The sequence below is a fragment of the Bos indicus x Bos taurus genome, chromosome 19 (assembly GCF_003369695.1).
Source record: "Bos indicus x Bos taurus breed Angus x Brahman F1 hybrid chromosome 19, Bos_hybrid_MaternalHap_v2.0, whole genome shotgun sequence".
NCBI classification, from domain to species: Eukaryota; Metazoa; Chordata; class Mammalia; order Artiodactyla; family Bovidae; genus Bos; species Bos indicus x Bos taurus.
In genome coordinates this window covers 31,411,504-31,433,490 of record NC_040094.1, presented here as the reverse complement: position 1 = coordinate 31,433,490, position 21,987 = coordinate 31,411,504, and the positions used below count along the sequence as shown (strand labels likewise).

The 21,987-nt window shown below is 45.5% G+C and overlaps 1 protein-coding gene across 2 annotated transcripts in view; it reads right to left on the bottom strand.

Annotated features, from left to right (window-relative positions):
- DNAH9 (dynein axonemal heavy chain 9) overlaps positions 1 to 21,987 on the bottom strand; it is a 285,309-nt gene that overhangs the window by 231,483 nt on the left and 31,839 nt on the right. For both annotated transcript variants that reach the window (XM_027516812.1, XM_027516811.1), the window contains exons 8-14: positions 20,709 to 20,825; positions 17,502 to 17,652; positions 16,023 to 16,137; positions 11,755 to 11,823; positions 9,505 to 9,631; positions 7,416 to 7,671; positions 5,966 to 6,207 (exon numbers count right to left, since the gene is read on the bottom strand). In XM_027516812.1, the coding sequence (XP_027372613.1) occupies positions 5,966 to 6,207; positions 7,416 to 7,671; positions 9,505 to 9,631; positions 11,755 to 11,823; positions 16,023 to 16,137; positions 17,502 to 17,652; positions 20,709 to 20,825 (1,077 nt within the window). The remainder of the gene's footprint in view (positions 1 to 5,965; positions 6,208 to 7,415; positions 7,672 to 9,504; positions 9,632 to 11,754; positions 11,824 to 16,022; positions 16,138 to 17,501; positions 17,653 to 20,708; positions 20,826 to 21,987) is intronic.

Genomic DNA, 21,987 nt, shown 5'->3' with positions numbered 1-21,987 from the left:
GCCTAGAGATTATCATACTAAGTGAAATAAGTCAGAAAGAGAAAGACAAATACCATATGACATCACTTATATGTGGAACCTAAAACATGACACAAACGAACTTATCTACCAAACAGAAACAGACTCACAGACACAGAGAAGAGATATGTGTGTGTGCCAAGGGGCAGTGGGTGGGGGAAGGATGAATCGGAGTTCAGGGTTAGCAGGTGCAAACTATCACATACAGGATGGATGAGCAACAGGTCCCACTGTACAGCACAGGGAACTTACTCAGTATCCTGTAATAAACCATAATGGAAAAGAGTATGAAACAGAATGTGTACATATAACTGAATCACCCTGCTGTAAGCAGAAACTACCACATTGTAAATCAATCATACTTCAATAAAATAAATAGAAAGAGAAATGAGTTGGAGAGTATTGTTGGCATTTAAGTAAAAACTTTTATCATACTGACTTGGAAAACGCACACACAGAAACAAACACACAGGCTCTCTCTCCTTCTTTTTACATGGTACAGTCTCCGACCTGGCAGTATGGCAAGTCTAGGTGTCCCATTTACTCACCATCATTTTCATTATTCAGCCTTTTTTACAGCAACTTTCCATTTATCTTATATCTTCAAAGAAAGTGGCTACCACTTTGCAAAAGTAAATTTTCTAGGTGACTCACACTTACCCCTTTAGGAAACACTGCCAGATTGTAAATCTCATTTTTCTGCTTTTAAATGTCAAAACTCTAAAATTTTCTAAAATGCATTACCTACCCCTTTGCTTCCTAAGAAGTTTAAAGATTTAGTGGGAGTCCATCATCTGCAAATGACAGCACAGTGACAATGCAGGCTTGTTCTTAGGTCTTACTAACATGCTCACGTCTGTTTGCTTCTACAGTTAAAAACTCATAGTTGTTATAACTGCCTTGTAGAGCTGTTCTATATCTTGATATGTCACCATATCAAGATGGCTAACTGTACCTTCCTACATCAAGTCTACTATGGTACAAGGAGCAAACATGTTGGAATTTTCTACAAACCAGGAAGAAATAGCTCAAGTTTCTGATACTAGCTAAGACAGAAGAATGAGATCAGACTTTACCTTCTGCTACAAACAACTATAGAACTGGATACAAGAAATAATTATTTGGGTAACTGGATAATAGTATTGGGATATGATCTCTAAGAGAAAGGAAAATTCAAGGTGAGCCTCACAACCACTTGACTTTCTACCTGGAGGCACTTTCCAAAGCATGGCATAGAGAAGTGGATGTCAATTAGAGCACCCTTCCTGCTGGACAGAAAAAGACAGAAATTGGGATTTGCTGAGGCTGCTGAGTCCTCTTGGGTCTCTGACTGAGCATTAAGCTGTATGTATTTAGGGCAAGATTCTGCAAGGCTAGGCAGAGAACAGTTACTGGAGACTCTAAGTTGAATGGGTTTGTGAAGGTCATATAGTGCCGGAAAATGTTAGTGTTTTATCAGAAATAATGAAAAGATAACAGATAACCCAGGACTTCAGTTGAGACCCCAGAAATGCAATGCTTTAGGATTAGAGCTCTATTCTAGAGTAAGGCTTCTTTAGATTCTCCCCAAGGAAGCTTAAAATAAGGCTTCAACAGGATCAAGCTGACCACTAGTGAGCTAACTGCCTACTGAAACAAAACCACCAATTCTTTAAGGGAAATATAACACCCAGATTACAAAGTGGCATCCAACATGTCTAGAACATAATAAAAAATTACTAGACATGCTGAGAAGCAGGAAAATGTGACATTTAACCAAGAGAGAAAATAATCAGTAAAAACAGACTTAGAAAATAACTGTCATACCAATCCTGGGATGTTTATTTCTTAGACTTATTTTATGAGAAAAAAATAAACTTCTTTCACATTAAAAAAGACTCAGAAAATAAAATAGATGTTGGAATTAGTAGATGAGAATGTTATAATTTGATTAAAAACTTGTCAAACTTGGTGAAAAACAGATAAAAATATCACAAACTTCAAGCAGCCTGAATACAAAGAAAACTTATTTCTGCACATCATGGTTAAATGAAAAAAACACAAAGAATTTATTTTAAAAAAATCCATTTAGAATCTATTGAAAGTAACCTGAGAAAAGCAATACATTACATATAAAGGGACAAAGATACACATTTTGCTGGCTTCTCCTCATAAAGTTTGAAGGATAGAAGATTATGAAATGACTTCCGAAAGGAAAATAGAACTGTCTACACAGAATATTATATTCAGTGAAACTCTTCTTGAAAAACAAAGGTGAAAGAAGGACACTTTCAGATAAACAAAAACTGAGAGATCGTGTCATCAGCATATCTGAACTGCAAGAAATACTAAAGGAAGTTCTTTGAGCCCAAGAGAAATGACCATAGGTGTTAACTCAATTCTGCAGAAGTGGAAAACAAGCCTGGAAATGGTGACTATGTGGGTAAATACAAAACACTATAAAGATTTTCCCCAAAAGTTTTTAAAACACAAAATCATAATATTCTATTGTAGGGTATATCTTATACACACACATGCACATACACAGCAACACTACAAAAGATGGCTGGGCAGTTTAAATTGATGCCAGGTTCCCACGTGTGCTGTGTGCTGTGATAGGTCACTTCAGTCATGTCCGACTCTTTGCCCATTCATTATTCATTCTAGCTTCAGTAATTGGTAGAACAAACAGAGAAAAAACCTGAGGAGTCACACAGATGATCTGAACAATACTATCGACCACTTTGAACTAGCTGATAGCTTATAGAACACTACACCCAACATTTAAAGAATAAACATATTGTCCATTGCATAAGGAACATCCAGTAAGACAGACCATGAAGAAAAGTGAAAGTGTTACTTTTTCAGTTGTCTGACTCTCTGTGACCCCATGGACTGAAGCCTGCCAGAGTCCTCTGTCCAAAGAATTCTCCAGGTAAGAATACTGGAGTGGGTAGCAATTCCCTTCTCCAAGGGATCTTCCCAACCCAGGGATCAAACCTCAGTCTCCCGCATTGTAGGTAGACTTTTCACTGTCTGAGCCATCAGGGAAGCCCAAGATAGACTATAGTCTAAATCATAAAACAAGAATTGATGAATTCCTAATAACTGAAATTTAACAGTTTAAAACAAAATCATAATATTCTATTGTGGGGTATATCTTATACACACACATGCATATATACAGCAACACTACAAAAGATGGCTGGGCAGTTTGAATTGTTGTGAGGTTCCCATGTGTGCTGTTTATTTCCTCTGCCCACAATGGAATTACACAGTATCAATTTCATTAAGCTACCCAGGTGGTAGCTTACTTTGAGCAAAGTAATGCTCAAAATTCTCTAAGCCAGGCTACAACAGTATGTGAACTGTGAACTTCCAGATGTTCAAACTGGATTTAGAAAAGGCAGAGGAACCAGAGATCAAATTGCCAACATCCACTGGATCATTAAAAAAGAGAAAGAGTTCTAGAAAAACATCAACTTCTGCTTTATTGATTATGCCAAAGCCTTTAACTGTGTGGATCACAACAAACTGTGGAAAATTCTAAAGAGATGGGAATAACAGACCACTTGACCTGCCTCCTGAGAAATCTGTATGCAGGTCAAGAAGCTACAGTTAAAACTGGCCATGGAACAACAGAGTGGTTCCAAATTGGGAAAGGAGTACGTCAAGGCTGTATATTGTCACCGTGCTTATTTAACTTATATGCAGAGTACATCATGAGAAAATGCTGCACTGGATGAAGCACAAGCTGGAATCAAGATTGCTGGGAGAAATATCAATAACCTTAGATATGCAGATGACCCACACTTGTGGCAGAAAGCGAAGAACTAAAGAGCCTCTTGATGAAAGTGAAAGAGGAGAGTGAAAAAGTTAGCTTAAAACTCAACATTCAGAAACCTAAGATCATGGCATCTGGTCCCATCACTTCATGGCAAATAGATGGGGAAACAAAGGAAACAGTGAGAGACTTTATTTTTGGGGGCTCCAAAATCACTTCCAACCTAGACAGCATATTAAAAAGCAGAGACGTTACTTTGTCGACAAAGGTCCATCTACTCAAAGCTATGGTTTTTTCAGTGGTCAATGGATGTGAGAGTTGGACTATAAAGAAAGCTGAGCACAGAAGAATTGATGCTTTTGAACTGTGGTGTTGGAGAAGACTCTTCAGAGTCCCTTGGATTGCAAGGAGATCCAACCAGTCCATCCTAAAAGAGATCAGTTCTGAATATTCATTGGAAGGACTAATGCTGAAGCTGAAACTCCAATAATTTGGTCACCTGATGCAAAGAACTGACTCATTTGAAAGACCCTGATGCTGAGAAAGATTGAAGGCAGGAGAAGAAGGGGACGCAGAGAATGAGATGGTTGGATGGCACTACCGACTCAATGGATATGAGTTTGAGTAAGCTCCGGGAGTTGGTGATAGACAGGGAAGCCCAGCATGCTGCAGTCCATGGGGTCGCAAAGAGTGAGACAAGACTGAGCAATCGCTCAGTGATGTGAACTGAACCCAGGTGGTGGAGGTGATTTAATCGCCGAATTGTCTCTGACTCTTCGAGACCCCATGGACTGTAGCCCACCAGCTTCCTCTGTCCATGGGATTTCCCAGGCAAGAATACTGGAGCGGGTTGCCATTTCATTCTCCAGGGGATCTTTCTGACCCAGGGATCAAACCTGCATCTCCTGCATTGCAGGCCAATTCTTTACCACTGAACCACCTGGGAAGCCTAACCTATCCAGGGAAGTTCCAAATACATGGAAATTAAACAATATACTCCTAAGTGACCACTGAGTTAAAGAACAAATCACAAGAGAAACAGTTTAAAATTGAAATGAGAATGAGGCAGAACAAATTTGGGGAATGCAACTGAAGAAGTAGTATGAGGGAAATTTACATCGTCAAATGTTTGTATTAGAAAGGAAGACAGGCTTGGAATCAATATGCTTAAGTTTCTACCCTCATAGGCTAGAAAAGAAGGATTGAGCAAGTAGTCCCAAATCGACTAGACAGCAAGAAATGATAAAGAATAGATTAGTAAACTAGAAAACAGATAAAGAAAATTTAAAAGATCAAAAGTACAACATTTGATTGGTCTTCAAAAACCACAGAAAACCCAAAGATAACAACTGTGATTCACTACTGACTGTGCATGAGAACTGCCCCATGGCCTCAGCAGGACTGACTGGAGCTGGTGGCCATTTATGACTTACAGCTCTTTTCCTTTGTCCATTTTGGGTGATAAGACACAAGGATTCCCTGCTCATAATGCAGGGCAGAGCCTTACTGCATGAAGTCTTACTGCATGCTCAGTTGCCAAGTCATGTCCGACTCTTTTGTGATCCCATGGACTGTAGCCCACCAGGCTCCTCGGTCCAAGGAATTTCCCAGGCACGAACACTGGAGTGGGTTGCTATTTCCTCCTCCAGGGGCTCTTCCTGACCCAGGGATGGAACCTCTGTCTCCTGCATCGGCAGCTGGGTTCTTCACCTCTGAGCCACCGGGGAAGAGCAGTGCTCTGCATTTGTCCTTCTCTTTATCGAGTGCATCTTGTGTGTCTCCAGGCTCAGTAGGGCTAGGTCATGAAGACAATGCTGGAGGGCCACACTACGTTGTGGGGATGAGTTCGGGGTGGTTAGTGCAGTAGATAATTTAGGATTCTGCACTTGGCATCTCCTTCTACCTGTTGGGGTTCTGTGTGTGACGTTAAGGTATGTGGCAACTAAGCGGTGTCACTATTAAGATAGTTTTAACACTGACACACTGATACCAGAATGTGACTTGGCACTCTCTCCCTCCATTAGTTTTAGCTCTTTTGCTATCAGTTTTAACTTCTATCAATGACTGCAGAAGACACAGCATCTACTGGTTGTTCTAATTCCCAAATCACTTCTAGCACCCAAACACTCTCCTTGGCACTTTTCCTGGACTGGTGGGATGTGTGCCTGAGAGGTGGGTTATTACCTGCACAAGGGCATGGATCTTCAGGCCAGATTCTTTGATGTGACAGTAATATTTTTCCACTCGATCATGCTGATCATCCATAGAGAGAAGGCATTCCTTTTTCCCATCTTTTCTCTTAAACATTGGTGACATCCATGTTTTCATGATGCTCTGAATCTCTTCCACATTGTCTTTAGTTTTCTGAATTCTTTGTTCGAGATCATGAATACTATTGGTGATCTGAATGACATAATCCCAAATACCTGCTCCCCAAAAGAAACAGCATTAATTGAAATAGCTTATAGTGGCAGAGCAAAAGGTGTGATTGCTCTGAAAGATAGGGATTTCATACTTGTGGGTTTTATAAGACTTTTCTGAACAGGCTAGTTTGTTATCATCAGAGCTTTTCCCATCCTAGTTAATATCATTAAGCCACCCCTGACGCTAACCCTGGTTACATGTTCTTTGAGGGTGGGGTGGTGTTCCCCTATAACTCACAGATCATAGTCTCCCCCACAGTCCTGCACATGGAACTCTGCATGTATTAATCAGTCAATGAAAGTTTATGGAATTGAACTGGAGGATATAAGAAAAGTAAGTGCATAGTTCCCTTATTTAAGATACTTATGGTCCAGTTAAGAAAAAGTCTTCCCTTGGGCTTTCCTTGTGGCTCAGTTGGTAAAGAATCTACCTGCAATGTGGGAGACCTGGGTTCGATCCCTGGGTTGGGAAGATCCCCTTGAGAAGGGAAAGGCTACCCACTCCAGTATTCTGGCCTGGAGAATTCCATGGGGTTGCGAAGAGTTGGACACGATTGAGTGACTTTCACTTTCACTTTCTAAGAAAAAGTAATGAAAGTAGAAAGAAGAAAAAAATAAATCACCCAGAATTCTACTACTTGGAAAAAAAAAGAGAGAGAGAGAGAGAGAAAGAGGGTTACAATGATGTGTACTTTGTTGCACTCAGTCACTCAATCAAGTCAGACTCTTTTGTGACTCCATGGACTGTAGCCCGGCAGGTTCCTCTGTCCCTGGGATTTCCCAGGATTTTCCCAAGAATACTGGAGTAGGTTGCCATTTTCTTCTCCAGGGGAGTCTTCCTGACCCAGAGATCAAACCCACATGTCTTGCATCTCCTGCATTGGCAGGCTGATTCTTTATCACTGTGCCACCTAATACAGTGTAATTCCTCCCCCATGGAGTGCCTGGTATATGCTGGAGACTACGGGTGAGTTCACGCAAACTCCCCAGACTGTGGTAGCAAAGATGTCCAAACCTCCTAGCCACAGAGAGGAGGCAGAAGAGGGACACCATTCCTCCATGTCCTCTCTGCTTTGGATGCATATCCGAGAGCACGGAGCCATGCTTCAAACCCGAATCAGGTTAACCAGGGAGCAAACTGAGGTTCTACCAACTTTATTAGAATCTTGACTCTCAGCCTTTCCCCCAGACTCCTGGTGGAGGCCTATTACCTTCTGTCTTCCAGTTCAGAGTCTCCTCTGCAGCTCTCAGGCAAAGATCGATATCTTGCAGCTCTTCCTGAACTAATGGAAATTCCACCTCGAGCAGAGTTTTCATAACCTTGTTGTACCAAGTTGCCGTCAACTCCAAATTAGCCACGAGCTGCCGGTAGAACTCTCTGGAGGAGAACATGGCTGCTGCTGTCTCGGGGATGTGCGTCATTTGCTGGGGTTGAAGATAACTCATTTCTTTCAGCACGGAGACCAGCTGGAGGAAAGAGTCGACATGAGTTCCTGCGGTTCAGTGGTATCGAATAGCAGCAACATAGGTCAGGACCGGGAAACCCCAGAGGGCCTTCTGGGTCTCTTTTTTACTTCTACTAGTTCCTTAAATCTTCTCTGCAAGGGAAAATTGAGTATTAGGCAAAAGGAAGATGATCAGGAAGCACTAAGACTTACCGAATCTGTAAATTACAAAGAGTAAGAAGAGGAAAACCTGAGAAAGAAGACGCCAGCCATAGCCAAGGAGGGCTCTAGCTTGATGCTTTTGGGCATGTGGATGATGAAAACAGGGGCTTCCACGGTGGCTCCAACAGTAAAGAATCTGCCTGCAATGCATGAGAACTGGGTTTGATGCTTGAGCCAGGAAGATCTCCTGGAGAAGGGCATGGCAACCCACTTCAGTATTCTTGCCTGGAGAATCCCATGGACAGAGGAGCCTGGTGGGCTATAGTCCCATGGGTTGCAAACAGTCAGACTCAACTGAGCAATTATCACTTTCCATGATGAGAACAGTCGGTCCCTGGTTGCGGAGCCATGCTCTGTGGCGGGGGTTGGGGGCTGGGGGGTGGTCAGGGGAAGGACTAGGATCACCCACATGCATGAAGACCATCTGCCCCCTCCCCACAAGGTCACAGACACTGGCAGAGTTGAGAGGAGGTGCACGTTTTACAACTTTAGTTGTGAAATATAATTATTGGAAATATCCCTTAGTTTCTGTAACTCTTTCCTGGCATGCTTTGTGCTTTAATATACTAAAGTGAAAGCGAGGGCTGCTCAGTCACGTCTGACTGTTTTGCGACCCCACGGATTGTAGCCCACCAGGCTCTTCTGTCCATGGAATTCTCCAGGGAAGAATACTGGAGTGGGTTTGCCATTTCCTACTCCAGGGGATCTTCCTGACCCAGAGATCAAACTTGGGTCTCCCACATTGCAGGTGAATTCTTGACCATCTGAGCCACCAGGGAAGCCTTATTCTAAAGGCTTAATATACTAGGGGGTCAGGAAATAGATGTCACACAGGCCTCTCTGAACTTCTTGAGGGGAGGCATTGAGTTTAGTGGGAAGTGCAGAAGGGAAAAGCCAAGCTGATGTGGTCCCGTGCAAAAGACAGAGGCCTCCAGCAGGGTTTCCAGACATCCCATTCTTCATCCCTTGCTAATTTATTGTGTTATCTCGGAGTTGATTGAGGATTGATACATATAAGGACAGATGACAAAACACAGAGCTAGCCAGATTCCCCCCAGCCCCAGCCCCACCTCCATATCAAGACTCCTGGGCTCCCAGTTCTCCTTCCAGTGGTTCTGGGTCAGCTCTCATTGCTGTCCTGACAACACTGAGACAAAGGCTCATCCTTTAGCCGGGAAATGACCTCAGCCTCCTAGTTTATACTGAAATAAGCTCAAGATAGATATTAAAATTTTAAATGTAAAAAATGAAAAAAAAAAGAATAAAAGCGTGGACTGTTTATATAATATGGCAGTAGAGAGGGCCGTTTCAAATGTACAACCACAAAATAAAAGATAAGGTGGGCCCAGTTGACTCTGATACCAAAAGATCAGTGGTATTTTGCAGTACTTTCTGTTGTGTGACATCAGAGCAAATTCACTGGGGGACCCTGGAGGAAAACATGAAGAGTAGACATCTTAAGAAAACACTACACCCTAGGATTCACTCCTCCCAAAAATGAAATGCAGGGTGCAAGTTCTTTGGACCACCTTTTGCATATTCTTATAAAAAGCCAGCCTGTTGGCCTTTGAAATCAGCAGAGTCAAAAATGCAACTCTTAGAGAACAAAAGGAAGTTCCTTCCATCGACTTACCTGTGGACTAAAGTTGACAGTGATCTGCTTTGTCTCCGGGTCACGTCTCAGAAGTGGCCGTGAAAGGTTGTACTGGGACTTCTCTGCTACTGTTTGACACCAGTCCCCATAAAGTCTTGTTTCATACCTGTGAGATCAGAGACAATGGGCACCTCACACGCACCCTCCCAGCTTCCCAACATCTGGCAATGATTAACTGAAGATATATCTACATAGATAGATGTATACATAAAATAGCATCTCTATCATTGCTGTTTAGTCACTAAGCCATGTCCTACTCTTTCGTGACCCCATGGACTACAGCCCACCTCCAGGCAAGAATACTGGAGTGGGTTGCCATGCCCTTCTCCAGGAGATCTTCCTGGCCCAGGGATCAAACCTGCATCTCCAGCATTTCCTGCATTGGCAGGAGGATTCTTTACCACTGAACCACCAGGGACGCCAACCTCTCTATATCTATCTTTTAAGATGTACGTCTCATGAATTGAAGATGCTAATTTGTAAAACATTTGAGTACGTTATGAAGTCAGAGTCATTGACTCGGCCAGGCACGGCAGCTTCTACATGTAACCCCTTGTTTCTAAAGGTGGCATAACTTAAATCATGGGAGAGTGGAAAGAGAGGCTCCATGTGACCTTGGGGGGATAAGGGAAGTGGCCATTAGACTTAGGAAACGTTGGAAGAAGTTATTGAGTAAGGTTTCCTCTGATACTAATCTTCACATAGCTCATGGACATGCACTATTCAGTCATTTCACACTGATGTATTGGGCTTGGGAGAGGAAATGATGAATAAATACCCCACAACAAATGTAGCTAGTGCTACAACCCCAGGTCAATGGAGGACACAGGGAGTATACAGGGCAGCAGGCTTCAAGTGGCAGAAGAAGGTGAGTGGGTAGGGGTGATAAAGAGGATGCTGGGGAGGGCCTAACACAGGAGGGGCCAAAGTGACGGTCTGCTGAGTCTCAGAGGATGAATGGTGGCTGGGCAGCGATGGGGGAGTGAGTGTTCACAGCAGGAGCAGCAGGCTGTGTGCTGTGTGCTGGGGACAGTGAGCAGACGGTAGGTCAGAGGGAGGAGGGGGCGAGGGCCAGGACGGGAGAGGGAGGCTACATCAGCGAGCACTTCTGCCTTCTTGTTAAACATTTACTGGGCTGCACCAAGTCTTAGTTGAGGCATGCAGGATCTTTAGTTGAGGCATATGAACTCTTGGTTTTGGCATGGGGGATCTAGTTTCTGGACTAGAGATGGGACTGGGGCTCCCTGCATTGGGAGTGTGGAGTCCCAGCCACTGGACCACCAGGGACGTCCCCAGGGAGCACTTCTCATTTCACATTAAGGAGATGATGGAGGTACTGAGAGGCTTCCCAGATGGGTGCGTGGGGGGACACGGGGTGTGGGGACAGGGGATCCGATGACGACGTGGGCACTGAGGGACAGGTTCAGAGCAGGGAGGCTCGGAGGAGCTGCTGCAGCAGCTCGGGCCCAAGACGCTCTGGTCTTTGCTGAAGATGTAGGGGGTGGGGACACAGAGGAGGGGGCAGATTGGAAGCTAGAATTCAGGAAGTCGAAGGGACAGAACGTGGGTGACCTGGTAGGTGGGGATGGCCCAGCTAACGCTAAGTCTCCACAATGCTAAGTGTGACCACAACTATAATCATAACTGTCATGTCTGCAGCCCTCCTCTCCTGAATCAGGAGACGAGCCAGCATCAGAGAGAAGCAGCAAGACGTGGGTTGTATCTGGACCCTGTCCCCTCAAAAGACCAGACAATTGTGAGCCCATGTAAAAGCTTCATTCTTGTACTTTCTCCATAAAAGGACTCGGGCAGTATTTTTTTCTAACCTACTGTCTCTTCGTGCAGTGCCAACTGTCACCTGCTTAGTGAGCAGCGACTGACTTCCTGGGACCCTGATCTCGGGGAGACACGGGGAGCACTGCACCTCTAGTTCTGCCGAGTTAGGAAACTCACTCCCCTCGAAACTACACTGGAAAAGCAGCTGTTTCTAGACTAGAGCCACGTCCCCCCAGAGACCTGGTGTTTGCGACCCAGAAGAACTGTATTCACAGGTATCGTGATTATAACATAAAACATGGAGTGACGCTTCACTGCTGCTGGGGAACATGGACACACTCGGGACTGCACGGGGCGATGGTAGAGCAGGGGTGGGGGGCGGGGGGAAGAGGGGTACGGGTGTTGGGAGGGGGCTTCAGTTTACAAAAAGATGCAACCGCAGAAGCGGCTTACTTTTCCAGCAATGAAAGCGTGTCTTCATATTTTTGTATCATACGCGTTGCTTCGGCAGATTCCATGCAACTACCCGTACAAAAGAGGGAGAAAAAAATGACATCGAGTTAGAAGTTGAAATAATGATCTGAGTGACCAACTGCAGCCAGCCTGTAAAGTAGAGATTGACTAGCCTTCCGGTCCAGTTTCCAAAGGCAAAGGCCCCTGAATGAGCCTGCCGCTTTTCCTCCTGAACATCCTCCATTGGCCACTAGAGGGCAGGTGTGCTTCCCCCCAATACAGGCAGCGGTCAGGGGACAGGACAGCCCCTCTCCTCCAGGGCTCCACCAGCCCCCTCGCCCTGGCCGGCCAGTCAGTCGTGCCCCGGGAAAATGAAGTCCTTCAAAAACTTAACAGGACACTGAGACACGAAAGAAAAATTCTAGGTGCTGCAGTTTCCTGAATTTAAGAACAAAAATGTATATAACATTATACATTATAACAAAAACTATATAACATTATATACCTGTATGTGTATATGCATATAACAATGCATATATAAAAAACTATTTATATACACATCCCCACATATTTAAGCATTGTTATACACATAACTGAATATAAACTTATTTTCTGTTCTCTGAAATCCATCTAGGACATGTAATGGGAAATTCTGCTCATTACTCATTGCCATGGTTTTTTTTGGGGGGCGGGTGGTGAGTGCAGGTGATTTGTGAGTTCTTTATTTTATTAACTTATTTATTTATTTTCGGTTGCACTGGATCTTCGTTGCTCTGCATGGGCTTTCTCTAGTTGCAGCGCACAGGCTTCTCCTTGCAGTGGCTTCTCCTGTTGCGGAGCACAGACTCTAGGGCACGTGGGCTTCGGCAGCTGTGGCTCGCAGGCTCTAGAGCACAGGCTCAGTAGCTGTGGTGCAGGGGCTTTAGCTGCTCGGAGGCACGTGGGATCTTCCTGGACAAGGTATCGAACCTGTGTCTCCTGCATTGGCAGGCAGATTCTTTACCACTGGCCACCAGGGAAGCCCTGCCATGTTCTATGAGGGCCCCTTCCACCTCCTGCATCCCCAAACTTGAGCACACACCATACACATACAAGCACACAGACACACACGTGCATATACTCGTATGCTCACATGGGCAGACACACGCTCAGAAGCTTCTCCAGGTCCACTGAGGACCACAGAGGTGCTATTATTACCCACACCTGCTCCCTGGTTCTGACGCTTCTTTACAACACAAAAAGAGAGTCCAGCTCCGAGGAAAGCTGAAGTGTCCATAATTTTCAGAAACCTTCACACGAACTGTGTTGGAGGATCTTGTTTGTTCTGCTGGCAAAACGAGGCAGCTTATTGCAAAGATTCTTTAAAACCCATTTGCTCTTTAAGCCAACATAGGATTTCTTCACAAGCTCCCCTGAGCTTCGATAAATGCCCTCATGCCTGCAGAGAAAGCACTGGATTTCCTGGCTTTTTTCCCAGTCACTCGATTCCCTTTCCTGGTGAAGGAGCAGAGGCGTCTGCAGGGCAGCGAGGAACAGGAGGTGGGTTCGGACCAGCCCTCCCCTCACGAGCCCTGGGGTTTCCACAAGTCTCCTGACCCCAGATCTCAGTTTCTACCTGAAAAAGAATGAAGCTACATATGACCCAGCAATCCCACTACTGGGCATATACCCAGAGAAAACAATAATTCAAAAAAAGATATATTCACCCCATTGTTTATTGCAACACTATTTACAATAGCCAGGACGTGGAAGAAACTTAAATGTCCGTCAACAGAACAGATGAAGAAGATGTAGTACAAAGACACAATGGAATATTACTCAGCCATAAAAAGGAACGAAATGGAGTCATTTGCAGAGATGTGGAGGGACCTACAGACTGTCACCCAGAGTGAATGAAGTCAGGAAGAGAAAAATATTGAATATTAATGCACATATGCACAATCTAGAAAAATAGTAAAGATAACCTTATTTGCAAAGCAGAAATAGAGACACAGATATAGAGAACAAACGTATGGATACCAAGGGGGCAGGGTGGTGGCGTGATGAGTTGGGAAGTCGGGATTGACATACATACACTATTGATACTGTGTATAAAATAGAGAACTTGTGAGAACCTACCGTGTAGCACAGGGAACCTTACTCAGTGCTCTGTATGGGAAACGGGAAGGAAATTTTCTAAAAAAGGGGGATATATGGATATCCATAGCTGATTTACTGTGCTGTACAGCAGAACCTGACACAGCAGTGTAAAGCCACCAATTTAAAAAAATAAAAGGAACGAGTTTAAAGGCGAGAGTGGCTTCTCACACCTCAGCCCCTGTGACTTCCCTAGCAGGCTGGAGAAGCCACAGAAATAAGCGCATCAAACTCCCTGTAGATTCTGCTTTACTTCATGGTGAAGAGTTGACAAACGAGTTCATAAACATATGACAGAGTATATACACAAATGTGAGTTCATGATTAAAATAAGTGGATATTTTCATGGGAGGCATGGAGGATATGGTGGGGTGCCACTCAGATGCCCTCATGGGGACCACCCGCCACCCCCAATCTCCCTTCACCAAGAATTCGGGATGCTGATGACACCTCCCTCTTTGGGAACAGTCTCAGCCGACCAGACAGAACTGCCTCCTCTCCCAGGGCCACACCCCCTCACACCCCACAGCCACTTCCAATGACCAGCTGATGTAGGGGGACAAAGGCCAGGCAACTGTACAGACTTCCCCACTGGGCAGGCTGAAGCCTGCCTGCAGCTGTGCTACAGCTCAGCTCCTCCTCTGCCTGGCTCCCGCCTCTCCTCGTATCCCCCTGACACCCTGCCCCAGACACTGGTCCCTAAAGCATCCCTGTTAACTCCTGCACACACGCCTCGGAGTCTGCCCCAGCGAACCAGACCAGGACAGCTCCCGCAGGACACATGCCCAGACAAAGCCCTGCCACCCTCCCTGGCCATTCTCATATCTTCTCCCTCCCACCTCAGAGCGGGGAGCATATTGGAGAAGATGGGGGCTCAGCTGGACTCTGGAGCTCCCTGTGGCTGAGGGAGCCCCCGGGGAGAGCTCTGGGCAAGGACCCCTGAGTCCCAGATGCCTGTTCCATTTCTGTCTTTGTTCTTTCTGGACTCCAGGCAGGTCACCTCATTTCTATCTGCCTCAGTGTCTCCGTCTGCAAAATGAAGCGCTCCCTCAGACAGTGTAGATGAAGTAGATGGATCTCCCAGTGGGCAGATGTGACCCACAGGCACGATGGCTTGACTAGTATTGAGTTTGAAAAAAAAGAGGAATACTTGCTGGTTCTAAAGCTGGGTGTCTCACACTTGTGAGACAAAATTCCCATTTGTTTTGATCATGAACTCACATTTGTGTGTATACTCTGTAATATATTTATGAACTGGCTACTGAAAGTGGTTTGGACTCCTCACCATGAAGTGAAGTAGAATCTACAGGGACCTCCAGGCTTTCGGCTTCTTTCCAACAGTTGGGAGATTTCTCACATTGCATTGTTTCTCCTTGGCATTAGATGGTGTTGTGGAGGCTCCCTTCAGACCCCAGCCTGGTTTGTTTATTGTCATTTAGTTGCTAAGTCCTGTCTGACTCTTTGTGACCCCATGGACTGTAGCCTGCCAGGCTCCTCTGTCCATGGGATTTCCCAGTCAAGAATACTGGAGTGGGCTGCCATTTCCTTCTCCAGGTAATCCTCCTGACCCAGGACTGAACCCACATCTCCCGTGGTGCAGGTGGATTCTTTATCACTGACCCACCAGGGAAGCCCTTGGCCAGTAGCTACCTGGCTGCTATGAACTGAATGTTTGTGTCCTCCCCACATTCAAATGTTGAAGCCTAAGGGAGGCCTTTGGGAGGAGATTAGGTTACAGGGCAAATCCCTCACAAATGGGATGAGTGCCTGTATGAGGAGAATTCAGACAGCTCTTGAGTCCCTCCTGCCAAGTCTGAGGACACAGTGGGAAGACGGCCATCTGTGAGTCAGGAAGCAGGTCCTCCTGAACAGACACCAAATCTGCTGGGACCTGGACCATGGACTCCCCAGCCTTCAGAACTGAGAAAGTGAGATTGCTGATGTTTATAAGCTCCACCCCTCCCCCCCATCTATGGTATTTCTGAATGGACTAAGACACTGGCTGATTGTTGGGAAGAAAAGAAGATGATCTTTGTGCCTCAAGGAAGTGAGTCGAGCTGCTATGATGCTCGAAATTCAGAGAGATAGCGGAAGTGTGAAATGAACCTGCGTTTCAGGAACAGGGTACTCACGGGTGTGTCATGCATCTAAAGTTGTCGAAGGGACCCTGGATGCGCTGCCTCAGCTCCTGTGCCCAGCGGAGGCCCCCGGCCACAGTGGGCATGTTCTTGTGCACGGAGGAGAACCCTGGGGACAGGGCACAGCAGACTGAAGCGTGGCTCTCTCCCTGAGCCCTGCTCCGCCCACGAACAACCCCTGTATCATGAAGGTGGTCCCATACACCATAGGGATGGTCCCAAACGTTCTGGGGATAGCCCCATGTAAAGCTGAGGCCAACAGAATTTCTGGATGACTTCCTCAGGGAACTCCATCCTTAATGACCTTACTGTGAAACCTGTTTATAGAAAGAGTGGTCCTGTTACTCCAGCATTTAAAACTTCTGAAAATTTCCAATTGCCTGAATAACGGAATTCTGGATTCCCTAATAGGGTGTTCAGAGAACTTCATGACCTGGTCCCAAACTCAATGGCTGACCTGATCTCCCTGTATACACCTCGATTGGCTACAGGCAGGTCCGACTAGTCACCTTCCACATCCTGTCATGCCTTTGCTTCCAAGGCATGGCCTCTTCTCTCTGGCTGTCCATCTCCCCATCTTTCAGGGTCCAGCACAAGGCCACCATCTCCATTAACTCTCCTCCCACCTCCCAGCCCAATTCATCCTGTTTTGCTACCTTATCTTTTTTTCTTGTTGTTTTTCTTTTTCTTTTTTTTGGCTGTGCCCCTTGGCACGTGGGATCTTAGTTCCCACACCTGAGATTGAACTCATGTCCCCTGCAGTGGAAGGACACAGTTTTAACCACTGCATTGCCAGGCAAGTCCCTTGCTACAGTTCTTTATAACTCCATATATGCCAATTGTGTTCCCTGAAGAACCACCTTTTAGGATTAATTGTTCTCTCCCTTATCCTGGTCGGCCTCTGCATGCAGTGCCCACAAATGGACCTTGCATACAGCATGGCCTTAAGAAATGTTTGCAAAGCTGAACTGAACTGGTTGACTTTCAAACAGACAAGGCAGGGCATCTAAGAATTGCAATAACAGCAGAGATGCCACACCTAGGTGTGTAATTGCCCGCTGTCAGACTCCTGATGGCTCCTCCCTCCGAAAGCATGGTTGGTACGGCACTGAAAGGGATGAGAACCGTTTCTCAAACATGTGCAAATATACCGTGGAATTGAGGTATGCTGAAGATTAATCAGTGTGGCGGCATGGATCGAGGTTCAGCTTATATATTACGCTGAGGTTTCCACTGACCAGAGGCAGCAGTCAGGACTTCACCGGTCTGGGTGAAGTCTGCCAAACCTGCCCCAGACACGGGGAAATGCACAGTTCAGTGAGCTCAACTATCGCGCGAGATGGTCTGGATCTTCATGCAAGAAGATTGTGCTTTTGGAGAATGTCCTAGAGCCACAGCAGACGTGTAACCAGAGGACCTGTGCCCTTTCTGCTAATAGACGCCCCCATCCAAGTCTCCTGGCAGCAAGCTTACCATGCTCTGCCTCCTCCTGGACACGCTGACTGTGGATCAGCCTCACAGCATCCAGATCCTCGCTAAACATGCGGATGAGCACCAGGTATCTTTCAGAGGCATCCTGTGCTACCACTGGTCTCTCCAGGAGGCTTCCTGCTATGTCCAGCAGCTGCAAAAGAGGCAGAGGAAGATGGGGAAATGTCACAGACCCCACCTTTCCATCGTTACATTAATCCTCTAGCCCAGTTTTTTCCTTCATACGTCTGTCCTCCAAGGTAAGAGGGTCATGGATGGACAATTAAGAATCAGCAGAAGAAAAAAAAAAAGAATTGGCAGATACTCATAGCCTGTCCATCTCACCTTTGTTTCTGAAGGAGGGATCCCTGTGTGCTGAATGACCTACTGGACCCTCCTCTTGTGTTGTGAGAAGCTGGGTAGAGGGTAACATGAAGAGAAAATTAAAGGTGTCAGAAAGAGTAAGCTGACATACATCATAAAGACCCGATGCAGAGATGGAGGGTGATGATGGAGAAGAAACAAGAAGCTAAGTGTGCTGGCTGTTGGGGAGAATTAGGAGGGCTAAAATTTGAGAGTAGGGGCAAGAAAAGAGTTTCAGAGAGCAGTTGCCCCCAGAAGGCAGTGGTTTCGAGGACACTCTGAAGATGTTTTCTGTGCATTATGACTGCCCTGCCCCCTTGGTGGGAACAGCGGGATCAAAATGCTGAAGTGTTTTTCGTCTTCTCCTGGTTGCTAGACTGTTTCTCTGATTGTGATGCTGCCCTGAGACAAGGTCAGGGCAAAGTGGATGAGTTCAGTTGTGTTTAGGATACAACAATACATGACTTCTAGGACCACCCTGTTTTCCAACCCCAAATCACCCAAATCCCAGGAGACAGCAGAAAAGAGCTCTCCCTCCATGGAGGCATAAGCAAGCAGTTTTCACCGAGTTCTGGCTCAAACATCCTGTTGGGAGGGGTGGGCTGAGGGACCACTGCAGCCAGCCTATACCGTCCAGCTCGGGTTCTCTGACCCTGACATACTGCTTCAGGTCACATCCACTGAGGCACACCTAGTGGTCAGATGGTCTTACAGCAGTAACGGGGTATCTGGACTCAGGGGATCTCTCAGTCCCTACACAACCCGAAAACACACTTCTTTGCATGAAGCTATGAACACAGGAGCTCTTGTCTGGACTAAAGGAGGAAGGAAGGGCTTTGGTTTCTTGTTGGTGAGATGACTCCAAAGAGAAAAACCAAGCAGGCAGAAGGGACTGAATGGCTACAGTTCTCCTACAAGGTCCATAGGCTGGGCGGGGAGTTTGTTGAGAAGAGGAGTCAGAGCCCAAAGAAAAAGGGTCTGCTTCTGTGAGAGTCCTTTGAGACTCAGGGTGTGAACAATGCTGCTTCAGGACCTGGTAGTAAAGGGTATGCAAAGTCGGAAAGGCTTTTCTCTGTTTCTGCCCAGAATCTTGCTCCATCACGATGGGCAATGACTGGAGTTTTGGGAACCCAGAGAAACATGCCCTTGGCATAAACAGAAATGCTGTCATGGTGGGGATCATCAGGACAGCAATAATAAGATCCCGAAAGCACCTTCCTGGGCAGAGGACATTTTTAAGGCAGACTGTAGACAAAGATGATGTCAAAGACAGAGCAACTTGAGAGTATATGTGAGACCCTTGAAGACATCTTGAAATTCGTGGTGCACAGGGATTTACCAAAGAGATGGAGCTGGACATCCTCAAGGTAGAAATGGGGTTCCAGAATCACCAGTTACCTAAGTGGTAACAACCCATTTAACCCAATTAGCGCTAAGTCACTTCAGTCGTGTGTAACTCTCTGCGACCCTATGGACCATAGCCCACCAGGCTCCTCCGTCCATGGGATTCTCCAGGCAAGAATGTTGGAATGGGTTGCCATGCCCTCCTCCAAGGTATCTTCCTGACCCAGGGATTGAACCTGTGTCTCTTACATTTCCTGCATTGGCAGGCGGGTTCTTTACCACTAACACTAAATGGGAAGTCCATGGGAGTAATGATTATGACATAATGGCAAATATTATTATTATTATTTCATATAAGCCCTTCTCTTGAAATTATCTAAAAGGCTTCCTATGTGAGTTATGGAGTAGCAGGTATGTAATACATATGTATATTCTTGAGTGAATTAAATATACATGTATCCAGTGTTCTAGAACATCATGGACTCACTATCTTGGGTTTAAGCCTCTTCTATGATGAAGAGTTGACTCATTGGAAAAGACTCTGATGCTGGGAGGGATTGGGGGCAGGAGGAGAAGGGGACGACAGAGGATGAGATGGCTGGATGGCATCACTGACTCGATGGACGTGAGTCTGAGTGAACTCCGGGAGTTGGTGATGGACAGGGAGGCCTGGTGTGCTGCAATTCATGGGGTCGCAAAGAGTCGGACACAACTGAGCGACTGATCTGATCTGATCTGATGACTGTCCCATCAGTTATCCAGTCTATGTTTGGACATGTTCAGCACCTGAAAACTTAACTACCTCTCAAGGAAGTTTATTCCATCTTTAAATAGCATTAGCAGAGATCTGTTTCTTCTTTTGAGCCAAACTCTGCCTCCTTGTAACCTGATTAGTCCTTGTTCTAATCCTTCAGGCTTTACAGAGTAAGTTTCTTCATAGTTTATGGAAACCCTGCTCTGTCTCCCTAAGCTTTCAGGTCTCAGGACCTAGACTGCTCATTTCTGTAGTCATTTATCTACTCATCATCCTGAACTTCTTCCTGCACATTCCTACACCATCTGATCTGGGCAACACAGGGCAAGGGTCCACATTATCTTATTCTAGTTACTCATGCTTCAGTGGTTTGCTCCAGCCTGAATTGACCTGATAGCAGCCGTCAAAACAGCCCTGGTGACCACAGCAGGCTTCTTCACTTTTAATAGGCACCCAGGTTATAGGTAAGGCCCAAAGACAGCAATCAAGAAGAAATTAAATTACAAGGTATTTTTATATCATCAAGTTTGCAGAAAAGCCTGAGCTGTCAACTTGAGAAGACCAGTTTTGCAGGCTCCAGGCTCCCTCACCCTGGGACACACACAGTACTGCTTCTACTAGACCAACAGCAACAATTCCTCTCTGCAGGAACAAAACAGCTGGAAGTGTATGCTTATCCCTGTCTGAGAGGGCAGGGAGAGTGCAGCACTGGTGGGGAAGGAGGGGGTATTTCCCTCTCCCGTACAAACCTTGAAGGCATGCTCCAAGCCAGGGGCGTCATCGAAGGCCTGAATAAAGACAGTCCCCAGCCTCCTGTCAAGGTCTTCTACTCTCTGATTAAAGTCAGAGATGTCATTTTCAAATTCCTGAAGAGACAGCAAATGGACATAAGAAAACATGATTTTCTGAAGGACAATCCCGGAATGCTTTTTCCTATTAATCTGTCACACCAAGGATATATTTTGATTTTCTATAGTTCACTATGGTGTGCCTCAGTGTTTATCCCTATTAAATAGGGATATTTAATAGCTGCCCTATTATTTAAGCATTTTTCTCCTAGATTCTCTAGTATTAGCATGTGCTAGTCACTCAGTTGTGTCCGACCCTTTGTGACCCCCATGGACTGTAGTCTTCCAGGCTCCTCTGTTCATGGAATTCTCCAGGAAAGAATACCAGAGCGGGTTAGCCATTCCCTTCTCCAGGGGATCTTCCTGACCCAGGGATCAATCGAACCCACATCTCCTGCATTGCAGGTGGATTCTTTACTGTCTGAGTCACTCGAGGCAAAATGGTAAAGAGTCGGAGGTGAGGCTGGCCCCCTGTCCCTCTCTTCTGTGTCCCCACTTCCAGCTCCTGCAGCCCCTTCTCTCTCACCTGCGGCACCAGCTCAGGCCACCCTGAAAGCCACCTTGGCAGCAACAGCCCCAACAATGGGGCTACTTCATCACTACCCCCGACTTCCCTTCCTCCCTCAAGTGAAAATCCTGTTCTTTTCAGTGTAAACAAATTGATATGGCTATTAGGAGAAAAGTAAGCTAATTTAACAACTATACACTATTTCTTCTAACTACACTTAATTGCTTAAGACAGCAGCTAGCCATTGTCCCCACGGTTGCCAAATTTAGCAAATAAAATTACAGGATGCCCGTTAAATTTAAATTTCAGATCAACAAAGAATTTTTTTTTTTTTAGTATAAGCCTGTCCCAATTAACTGTATTTTATTCAGCAACACAGAGCATGCTCTTTCTTCAAATGTAGCAATTTTCAGAGAACATTGATTTTCAGAGAAACATCTCTAATTTGTGAAATTATTATCTATTATTGCTTTACAATAGCTATGCATACTTTTATGAAAAGATAAAGAAAAGTAGGAAAACACAGTAGTATTTCTCTACTTCCCAAACCCAACCATACTAACATTGGAGCACACTTCTCTATGTACAGGATTTTGTTTTGTATTGTTTTATCACATGGTAGAAAACATACAGTATAGATCCTGCTTTGTAAGCCAACTTTTTTTCTACTTT